The sequence below is a fragment of the Aegilops tauschii genome, chromosome 6 (assembly GCF_002575655.3).
Source record: "Aegilops tauschii subsp. strangulata cultivar AL8/78 chromosome 6, Aet v6.0, whole genome shotgun sequence".
Classification (NCBI taxonomy): Eukaryota; Viridiplantae; Streptophyta; class Magnoliopsida; order Poales; family Poaceae; genus Aegilops; species Aegilops tauschii.
Genome location: NC_053040.3, coordinates 34,519,880 through 34,531,718, shown reverse-complemented (window position 1 = coordinate 34,531,718; position 11,839 = coordinate 34,519,880). Strand labels below are relative to the sequence as shown.

At 43.0% G+C, this 11,839-nt stretch overlaps 1 protein-coding gene and 1 pseudogene across 1 annotated transcript; one reads left to right on the top strand and one right to left on the bottom strand.

Moving 5' to 3' along the window:
- The first annotated feature begins 1,880 nt into the window (after positions 1–1,880).
- Positions 1,881–4,122, top strand: LOC120966114 (auxin-induced protein X10A-like). The gene has a single exon (XM_040391796.3). The coding sequence runs from the start codon at positions 3,534–3,536 to the stop codon at positions 3,846–3,848; it is 315 nt and encodes a 104-aa protein (XP_040247730.1). The 5' UTR covers positions 1,881–3,533; the 3' UTR covers positions 3,849–4,122.
- A 173-nt stretch (positions 4,123–4,295) lies between these two features.
- Positions 4,296–7,586, bottom strand: LOC109755747 (protein FAR1-RELATED SEQUENCE 5-like; annotated as a pseudogene).
- Between the last annotated feature and the right edge of the window lie 4,253 nt (positions 7,587–11,839).

Below are 11,839 nucleotides of genomic sequence, written 5' to 3'. Positions count from 1 at the left end.
TATTCTAAGCTTATTGGTGGATCCCCTACTAGCAGATTTTCCCAGGTGTAGAGGGCCCGGATCCCCCTGAAAGTTAAGATTTTTCTCTGGCAAGCCATAAGGGGACGTCTGCCAGCGGCCGATCGAATTCGCAAAAGGAATGGTCCGGGATCGGAGTTTTGCGCCCTTTGTGGTGCCTTGGAGGATACGAATCACATTATATTCCACTGTGTCTTGGCTAAGTTGATCTAGAGCTGTGTTAGAGAGTGGCTCCGGGTCTCTTGGGACCCCTCTTCCTTCCCTGAGCTCCGGGCCCTCGGTAACTCTCTGACAGGTGCTACCAAGAGGGTCTTTTGGGTTGGTCTGGGAGCGGTTTGCTGGTCCCTTTGGACGACTAGGAACAAGTTTACCATTGAGCATGTGTTCCCTACTAAACCTGCTGACTGCTTATTTAAATCGTGTGCTCTCTTGCAGCAGTGGAAATCATTGACTAAGGCAGAGGACCAGGATGCTCTGAGTCTGCTGATCTCTAAAGTTCGGGCCTCGACGTCTTCTCTTTGCAGACAAGAGCATGATGCTTAGTTGGTTTTGCTTTTTCTTTGGCTAGTATGTCTTGGCGCTTGAACTTTATCCGGCCTGCGTGCCGTATGCTGGCTAGGGTGCCATGTATCTCTCCCCGTTTTACTTTGGATGGGTCCGTGTTTGTGGCTCATCCCGTCTTTGGTCTAGTTTGTTGTGTTTGTTGCTACTCTGCTTTGTGGCTTTATCTATGAAGTCGGGCGCATGCCTTCTGTCTAAAAGAACGAGACTGACATGTGTTCATATAAACATATAGAGCATGTTATTCTACTTGACACTCCATGTGACAAGATGACGAGGCCATGATGGACACAACATATCTGACACAATAGTTCAAAGGTAGAGAAAAGATGGAGATGACGATGATGTTGCAGATGGGGTTGAGCTCGTGATGATGATACCCACAATGAATGGAGTGTTGGTGATGACGATGGCTTTGACTTTCCCCAGTTGATTTTTTTTTACATTGTCTTTATGAGTATGAACACAAGTATTCAAGGACGAGACTCACTTCTTCAATGCATACCTTTCTAAATCGCTTATCTTTTTTGAAAAAGTTTTAGGCTTTTCTCTTTATCTTTTTTGTTTTTGAAAAGTTTATTGGGAGAAAACTGTAGTATAATGCTCTATAGAACTTACGGGTTGCCTCCCAAGCATCACTTTCTTCAAAGTCATATATCTAGGATTAAGGTGCTCAATAATTATTCCACCAGGATCTCAAGGTATATCAAACGCAATTTTGGTTAACAAATATTTCAATCTAAGTAGTGAGCCCAAAGTGACATAGAGCATGTAACAACGAAATCTAGCCATCTTCATATGCATTGGCATGTCATAAGAGAACAAACCATGAACACAAAGTAAATACCAATGCATGGTAATCCTTATTAAGAGCAAACTTCTCAGGTATTGTGTAGTTTAGAGAGTTCAAAAAGATGATATGACTATCAAGTGTGGGTGCAACATTAACATTGTATTGTTATCATAACGAACAATAGCAAGTTCATCTCCATAAGCATCTTTCAGAAGGGCATCATGGTCATAAGCGTCAAAGTCATCTAACGAGATTTTTCATCTAAGAAGTTCAAAGGATCATAAATTTCAGCAGCATAGTTTTCATCCTCCGGTAAGCATGGAGGTTAATCAAGCAATGTATGAGCTAAAGAGTTACTCTCATAGGAAGGTGGGAAATGATAGCTAATCCGCTCTTCCTCATTTTGTTGTTCCCTCTCATCTTTGTCTTTTCATCTAATGAGCATTCAACAGTTTCTTCTTTCATTGGTACCTGCAAAACATTAGCCTCTTCGCAGGGAGCGGATACTTTCTCAATATGATTAGTGATATAAGCATTACTACTGAAATTCTTACAACATTAATCAAGTATAGCATATGTTGCAGTATTAATATAATCAACAAGCTTGCAAGTTTCAACTTGTTCCACTGTAGCAACTATTTCATTAGCTGCCATAAAAGATATCAATTTTTCAATTTGTTATATATTTTGATAATCATAATGCTTTTTAACATAAGAGGCCACCATGTGGTTGTTGCTTTTTTTGCATTGAGACACAAAATGTTCTCGACAACAGCAAGTTAAACCTTTGTAATGACACGAATTCCAAGCATAACAATCGAATCAATTTAATAAACCCTTCAAGTGTTTCCTTTTTTTTAACCCACCTCTCATATACTAATTAACCAAAAGAGATGTTACAATCATTCGTTATAGAATTCACCACACAAGGCGGGACATCATTAACAAGAATCCCATCCGCTCTGTTATCAAAGCTAAATTTTGCTAACAAATGGGCCACCACATTGGCTAATGGCCTAATCTATTACAGAATTCAACTGTTTCCTTGTTGAGACCAGAGGTGTTTCACAAAAGTTCCGTGCTCTTTTAACTTTTTTTTCTCATACTAGTTGGGTGTTCGGCACAACCACAAACATATTCAAGTAGAAATTTTCAGCAACGAGGATTGTAGGTGGTTTCTCAACCTACTACCAGTGGTTACAATTATTTTTTTGTAATTTGTGTTTTCTATCCATTACTAAAGATAAAAAACAATGCAAACAATAATAAAAACTAATTAGTGATTCCGGCCATCGGGGATGCTCTTGCCGAGCGAGCTCCAGCCGGCGTCGCATTGCAGCGTAGCCCCAGGCGGAGTCCTCGTGGGAGGTGGTGATGAGGCAAGAGCCTGGCGTGAACCCACGCCGGTACCACAAGCTCGCCGGTGCTAGGTAACAACCGTTTTGTCCAAGCCGTCACCCTAGCCCACATGTGGGCCCAACCTATCTGAATGGGGTTTAAATTAACTAACCGGTCATCAGAATATTTTGCGAAAGAATTAGAAAAAAAGTAGTATGTACCAGCGAATAAATTAAAGGTTGTGGAGTAGTTTCTTACTACCCTAACCTGAATTATGGTAGCTTTTATGCCATTTAGTCCAGAAATCTGGATCTGGAATAGCCTAACTTCCAAAGACTGGATTTAAAAAGAACGAAGCCTCCCCGCCAGCTGAAATGAGCTTGTCCTACTTAAATTTGTTTCAGCTTCGTCGTCCAGATGTAGAGATCTGTATCAGTATGCAGTACACAACCGTACGGACCCCGCAAATTAACCTGCTGCCTTTTTTTTGCTTGACAGCGACCATTTGTGGATGATTTGACTAATCCCAAAACAAATTGTCAGGACACCAGACCCCATCCTCCACGCACGCAGTCACCATCACGACGCCTTGTCACATACCCTACGTTTCCCATCTGAACTGAACGTCTGAACTCTGAACCCCTTTCCAAACTCACTCACTGCTCTCGTCATTTTGGATGATCCTCCTCTCTCTCTCCCACACTATAAAGCATATGGCATGAATCTCTCCAGCAATCAGCACACGATCGGCCATCAATCAAACCATCAACACCTTCAGTTCCCGTGCTAGCTACCCACGCAACGCACATAAACAGCAGCAGCAATGGCCGCCTGGCTGAGGAAGGAGACGGCCGAAGCATACTACCTCGCGGTCGATGCAGGGGGCGACAGAGGAAAGAAGATCCCCAAGGGGTACCTCCCGCTGGCGCTGGTGGGCGAGGAGGGAGACGGCGACGAGCGGGTGCTGGTGCGCATAGGGGCGCTCAAGGAGCCGTGCATGGCGGCGCTGCTGGAGATGGCCGCGGAGCAGTTCGGCTACGGCCAGCCCGGCGTCCTGAGGATCCCCTGCGACGCACAGCAGTTCCACCAAATGGTCAGCGCCATGTGCGGCAAAGAGCAAAGCCACGTAACTAGGTGATTGTGATTTGTCTATTCTCTCGGCTTATCGATAGGTGGACAAGTGTGATATGCTTTCTGGGCCAGTTTATTTAGTTAGACTTAGACAAGGAACAATTCGTAGTGCGCGTCGTCTAAACATGTGTGCTCCTGTCTCAACATGGGAGCGGTTGCGCGCGTACGTGCGACTTTGTCACTTCAATTAGCTACGAACTGAATAGCGCTCCTGTCAATTTGGTTGTTCAGTGACCTGTTTGTGCAGTGCAAATCAACATTTGTTCACGCAGCTATTTCAATTTTTCTCTAGTGGCGTGTTGGTGCTCCTTCTCTTCCTACAGTGCAAAACAACATTTGTCACTTAACGCCCAAATTGACAACTAAATTCAGTTTCAACAGATAAATCGGAATCGACAGTAGATGCAGTTTGGGCAGTAGCGGGGCCAGCGAACTGCCAATGCCTGGGCACACCTTAAGCTAAAATTTGTTTTGGTCTATCACACAACACAAGTATCATATGTTTAGAATAAAGTCGTGTGGAATATTCGCACTACTGTTTCATCTACACAAAAGCAGGCCATTTCACTTATACATTTAGGCCAAAAGAGACTATCGCAACCCCCCAAAATACTGTTGTTAGCACTGTCCAAAATACTACCTAACAACTTTGAAGATACTAGATCATATCATCATAAACATATGATCGTCAACTCGTGAAGTTGTCAAGAGCTCGGTAAAGCTGTCAATTGCATCATATTCTTGACGCTTCTCACTATTTTCTTTCACCTGCACTTGCACTTCAGGTTGCAGACTATTGCCATTGTTCACCACTTGCACTTGAGGCTGCGCACTATTTTTTTTCTTTTGTTGTTGTTGTTGCTGCCAATAAAAATGAAAACTTATTTTGTTAGTACAGGAATGAATAACAACTCATATTACATACATACTACACCTTACCTTTGCTCCTTTTTTTGTTGTTGCCGCTGATTTAGTTGGCTTTCGTCCTTTGCGTAACTTATCAAACCAAGTTGGCTTTCTCCTAGATGAAACCTCCTTTTTCTTCAGTCGTGCAGAACTAAGCAAGTCATTGGCTTGTTGCACATTTGGATCAACATTTTCTTGGTCATTGGAACATGCATCAGTAGCACCGGTGGCTGATGCATTGAGTTTATCCTCTAGTTGTGGCCAAAGACAAGCAAGTGCATCTTCTAGCATCAAACGACATTCGAGAGAGTTGGCTATTTTATATGTCATATCATGAAATTTATGAGACATGTCTTTGTACCAAAGTTGAGCTTCCAATTTTGGATTTTCTACCACTTTCCTTCCTTGCCTGTCATGTATACTTCCGTGCGTGCTTCTCTAGTCCATCTCTTTAGGAGATAATGTGTTGGTAATGTCTTTACATTCATCAAATCAAGAACTTTCAAACTATGCCCACACAATATTCCAGCCCTATTGAACATTTGACAACTACATGAAGCGGTTTGGTTCAACGGATCACCAATCACTATGCGCTCCTCCTCCTCCTCATAAGTCAAATCACCATGCAACCTCCCAATAGCAACAGCAAACTGGTTATTTTCCTCCAACACTCTAGTGCAAGCAGCCATGGATCTTTCATATTCACTTTGGAAAGCTTCAAAAATAGTTGGAGTGTACACTTTGCTTGCTTGCACCAACATGGGTGTGCACATCTTGATTCTTGGCAATTTTTTTCTTGCCTCATATTCAGATTCCAATTCCTTTCTCCTTTTTACTTCAACCGTTCTCTTAAAATGCTTCAAGAATCGGACAATATGGAAATCAGATTTCAAATGGTTCTTCAATGCATTGTTGAAACTCTCACTTAGTTGTGTACTTCTCACTCCCAAACTGAAGACATCTCTCATATAACATTCAGCCCATTTTTCTTTCACCTTGTAGATGCTATCTAACCAAGTTTGCTTATGCACTTTATGTCTCATGTTGTCAAATGCTTCTTGAAATGCTGCCTTGTCCTCATAGCCATACATACAAGCACTAAAATCGGAGAGAATATGAGATTCCTCCTCCCCTTCATCTTCCTCTTCCACCTCCCCTTCATCTTTCTCATCATCCTTGACTGGAGATAAATGTTTGACAGCATTCATCATAATGTGAAAGGGGCACAGCCCGTGATATGATTCCGTGAATACTTTCTCTATAGCTTTTCCCATTGCTACATCTTGATCCGTATAAATAGTTCTAGGTTGTCGTCCATTATGTGCAGCTAGAAAAGTCTCAAATAGCCATATAAATGAGTCCTTCGTTTCATCAAACAGCAAGGCAGCACCAAAAATAGTGGTTTCTCTGAACTGATTGAGCCCAAGAAAAACACCAAATGGCCTATACTCTTTATTTGTGCCAAAAGTAGTGTCAAAAGTGACAACATCACCAAAATGTGCATAGTCAAGGATCATTTTAGCATCAGCCCAGAATATGTTGGTTATATCCTCCTCACAATCCAACTGTAGTGCATATTGGAATGATGGATTGTCAGCAATTTTTTCATGAAAATATTTCAACATACTTCCAGCTTGTCCAAAAGCCAACTCCCTCTGTCGCTTGGTTCGCAAATGATTTTTTGGTCACGGCAAGTATATCCAAGGTTAATCGGTCCACCAACTTGACGAGAAGCAAACTCATGTGCAGCTTGTGGCATAATGCCGGAATCATCAGCGGTTTCAATTTCAAAAGCTTGTCGTTCTGAAATCTTTCTTTGGGACATCATCAAGTGGCGGGTTTGTGGCAATTGAAGCAAGTGGTTGTGTTCAAGCACAACCTCAGTTACTTCATAATTTCCGGCCTCTCGATCCAATTGGAAACACATACGAGCTTGGCAATTGGTTCTTGTTTCAGCTCTAAAACGCTTTGGCGCTGTCTCAGTTAGCCCTTTTCTTCGATGACCCTCGTTGGAACAAACAAATCTGCATGAACCAACCTGACCATCAAGTCTGCTTTTGTTTGCGTATCTCCTTCTCACATCAAAGCCGGCGTGACCCCCATATGCATTCCAAAATGCCCAAGCCTCATCTACACTTCTGAACCTCATACCAACTTGAGGTATTCCCTTACCAATTTCTGCCATCCCACAACACTGAAAATTGTGAGGCACAACAGAGTTCTCAATTTTCAGAGCAGAGCACTCATGCTGACTTCAGTTACTCACGCCTGGAAAAAGTTCAGTTAGTGACAATATTTGTATGCTAAAAAGTTCAGTTAAAAATTACTCAAATAAGTAAAATTAATCTGAACCAAAAAACAAAATGCATTAGAGCTTAATTCCATGCATTAGACCTGCTGTTTCGGTCTCAATGACACACAGCCAATTGCACATGCTAACACACAGCCGATGGAAATTAGCAGTATATGGAACAAATATGTACTGGGGCAAAGACGAATCACATCTGCAATTTCTGCAGCGATTTTTGCATGGATTTCTGCAGCGATGGACCTGTAAATTACCTCTTCTGCAGCGATGGACCTTGTCCACCGCCGCGGCCGGCCCTCCTCTCCAGCAGCGACGGCACGGCCCGCCCCTCCTCTCCCGCAGCGACGGCGCGGCCCGCCCCTCCTCTCCTCCGGCGGCGGCCGCCCCTCCTCTCCCCAGCGACGGCGCACCCGCCCCTCCTCTCCCCAGCGACGGCGCGCCCGCCCCTCCTCTTTTCCGGCGGCGGCTGCCCCTCCTCTCCCCGAGCGACGGTGGCGCGACCTGCCCCTCCTCTCCTCCTCAGTATAGGGCAGCTGTTGGAGATGACACTTACTGGTGCGAAAAAAACCACAGTTTTGCTGCCCAATTATTTTAAAACACCTATTTCTCGGACCCTAAAAAAGGCAGCTATTGGAGATGCTCTTACGAGCCTCAAACTTATGGAACAGTTCGTTGTGTCGGCGCTCTGGGTTACCCTTTTTCTTTTTAGTTTATAATCATCACGTTGCCCTTAGTTATTTTGCCATATGAAACTAGTCATTAGTTTGACTAGCTTGTGTCAATGGAGCTTGTCATAGGTCATTTTTTAGGGGAAAATAACCACTTTGAATCTGCGTTGTTTTTCAAGCATCCTTTATGACATAATTTGCCTGATTAATTGTTTGTTGCTGGGGATGGGATAAGTGCACCTATCTAGGTCCTGTTCGGCAACCCTCCGCTCCTTCAGAGCGGAGCGGAGCGCGCGGAGTGGCCCTTCAGTGACTCTGAAAATTTGAACTGGATGCTGCTCCGCTCCAGAGCAGAGTTGGAGTGGGGAGAGAGTCCGAACAGGCTCCTAATATTCTCTTTATTTTTTATACGTTTTTTTTTCTTTACGGATCATAGGAGTGGTTTTTCACTACAACCTGCATGTCAGACAACGGCATTTCGAGGGTCATCCATACTGAGTTGTGTGATCATGCCATTGTGCTGGTTATGATTTCAACATTGTTTGTATCTAGGTATTTTTTGCGCTTTCACTATTATTTTTCATAAACTTTAGTTTGTGGGCTCCATGAAAAAGTACCTTTTTCTATTTATGTTGAAACTAGTTGTGTGCATGTGCGACTTTCATGAAATATGCTAGTTAGGATAGGGTTAGAGGGGCCTACCACCCACCACCCTAAGTTACAGGCAGAGGACCAATGCCCCCCCCCCACATACCACATTGTATAATATATTACAAGAACACTAATGGCGCGCTTTGCCACGCCCATCTATTTTGGCAATTAACTAATAAGGATCTTATATTATGAGCATCTTCAAGGAGGTTCTAGCAGGGCTCTGTGAGGAACTTATGCAGATGATCCGTCGCTTCTGGTGGGGAGCAGAAAAAAGTAAATGCAAAACACAGCGGGTCAACTGGGATTGAGGCCGAAAGGAAAATGTGGAATTGGATTTATAGATCTCCGGACGTTCAATCAATCCTAGCCCTCTTAGCACAGCAAGCCTGGCGTCTCATCCAGTTCCCGGAAAGTCTTTGTGCGCAAGTTCTGGGAGCTCCTATGCAGTGCTGCAGGCACCCGTTAACGACCCGGCGCCTGCAGCGCGGCTAGCATGGGCCGGCCCACTAGCGTGCTACCCCAGTTTTTTTTGTTACGAAAATAAAAATATGAAATCAAAAAAGGTTTACAGATTAAAAGGAAAAAGGTTCATCCAATTGAAAAAAAATCATATCTTTAAAAAAGGTTCATCAATTTTGAAAAAAGTTCATCAATTTGAAAAAAATCATTCAAATTGAAAAAAAGTTATCCAATTTAGCAAAAGTACATTAAATTTGAAAAAGTTCATAGAAATTCAAAAAAAGTTCATGTATTTTTCAAAAAAGTTTGTTGAACTGAAAAAAAGTTCATAAATCTAAAAGGTTCATCCATTTTCAAAAAGATGTTCATCGAGTTTCAAAAAAGTTCATCGATATTCAAAGAAGTTCATCAATCTGAAAAAGAACTGTTGAAATTTAGAAAAAGTTCATAGAAATTCAAAAAAGTTCATGGAATTTACTAAAATAAAATCGTCAACTGGCCCCTAGATGGCCGGCCCATTTATGGACGCCACAGGCGCCAGTTAACAGAAGTGCACGTTAACTGGCGCCTGTGGCGCCAAATAGGAAATGCCTCGCCGAACAGGATGCTGGCGCCTGCTGCTGCTCCCTAGTGGGCCGGCCCGCTACACGCAGCACAGCGAACTAAAAATAGCCAGAAAATGCAAAACTAGGAATCGAACATGCGTCGCTACATTCTTGTTCAAGCTCAGCCGACCACCACACCAGTTGCACGCTTGTGATATATCATTAGTATGCCCGTGCTATTTATTTATCACTTAGATTTTTTATTTTATTTTAGAAAATTGTGAATTTAAAAATGTTCATCGATTTTGAGATAAAAGTTCACAAACTTAAATTTTTAATCATCTTTGAAGAAAAGTTCACAAACTTAAAAAAGTTCGCCGAGTTTGGAATTTTTTTATGAAAATGTTTAAAAACTTTATCATTTTTGAAAAAAGTTCATCGACTTTGAAAAAAAAACTTCATCGAGTTTGAAAAAAAGTTTACCGGTTTTAAAAAAATTCATCAACTTTGACAAAAAACTTCATCAATTTTGAAAAAAGTTCACAAATTTGAAGGAAAAATTTATCAATTTTGAAAAAGTTCACTGAATTTTAAAAAAAGTTCATCGGATTTGGAAAAAGTTCAACGAATATGGATAAGGTTCATCAAATCTGAAAATAAGTTTATCGAATTTTAAAAAAAGTTCATTGAATTTGAATTTTTTTATCAAATTTGAAAAAAGTTCATCAATATTATAAAATGTCCATAGATTAAAAGAAAATCATCGAACGAGGAAGAAGGAAAACTAAAAAGGAGCACAGATAAAAGAAAACAGTAAACAGGAAAAAACGAAAACGAAAACGAAAAACAGGAAAACGAAAGGAAAAATGATAAGAAAAGAAAATGATGAAACTAAGCGACCTAGTTCCCTTGGTGGGGTGGTTGCCGTAATGCTCAGAGAACTTGGAAATGGAGGTTCGATCCCCAACTCTTGTATATTTTTTGCGCTGAACGGAAGAGACGGTCGGTTGGACATGAGGCGAACGAAACTGGCAAGCCCAGTTAACGTGGCTGCTTAACCGGCGCCTAAATAGGGAAGTTCGATGGGCCAAGTACTATCCATCTGGGTCCATTCTTGACACTGTCTTTACACGGAACGGATCCTCAACATGGAATGCTATTGAGCATGGCCTACAACTGGTGAAACAGGGGTATGTATGGTGTGTGGGGAATGGTGCTGACATCCGTATCTGGCGAGACCCGTGGTTGCCAAGAGGGCCTCCGTTTAAGCCAATCACTCCCAAACGACGGTGCAGGCTGAAATGGGTGGCTGACCTCCTTAACTTTGATGAATCCTGGAATGTTTCAGTCCTCAGGCAACACTTCTATCCGGCAGGCATTACAGAGATTCTGAAAATAAAAACCTCTCGCCGAGGGGAGGCTGATTCTATTGCGTGGCAACCCGACAAGCACGGCTGATTCTCTGTGAAGTCAGCTTGTAATCTGGTAAGAGATGAGATTATGGCTCGACAAGGTACTGTGGCATGTAGCTCTCGGCCTAATGGCTCAAGGCCAGCGTGGAAAATGCTATGGAACTGTGGGGCACCACCCAAAATCTGTGTATTTGCTTGGAAGGCATCTAGGGAAGCTCTGGCCACCCAGCTAAATAAGAAGAGGCACCATATGGAAGTTGACGGAGTGTGCACCATCTGTGGCCAGGAGGATAAATCAGTACATCATGCACTTGTACGTTGTCCTCATGCAAAAAAATTGTGGGATGCTATGTGACTAGTGTGGGACTTGGCATCAGCTGATGCTCTTAGTAAAAGGGAACAGGATTGGTTGTTGTTGCTTTTACAGGAACTGAACGAGACCCAGCGACTGCTACTGCTCATGCTACTTTTGGCGTGTATGGCACATTCATAACGAACTGACTCATCAAAAGCCTCTAATCCCAGTTGAGGTGTCGAAGCGGTTCCTCTGTGGCTACACTGAATCTTTGTTGACAATCAAGCACTTCCCACATGCAGATGCAATCAAAGGAAAACTGCCGGCTATGATGGAGGGTAATTTTGATCCTGCCATGTGTGTCACAAAACACTTTGTCACACCGGCTATATGGGAGCCCCCACCTGAAGGATATGCAAAATTAAACTTTGATGGTTCGTTCCTCGCCACCGACGGATCTGCAGGGGCAGGCATGGTCCTGCGCGATCACTTGGGCCAAGTGATTTTTGCTGCGTGTAGGTGGCTCCTCGAATGTCGAGGACCTTTGGAAGCGGAGCTCGCCGCCTGTTTCGAGGGGCTGAACCTTGCACTGCAATGGTCTCAGAAGCCTCTCATGGTGGAGACAGACTGCGCTGAACTCACCGCATTGTTCGAGGTTGGCCGAGCGAATCACTCCAGTAACATGTACCTTGTTGCGGAATTATAGAGCTACTAAAGGAGCGACAATCTCAGGTTCGAAAGATCAACCGCT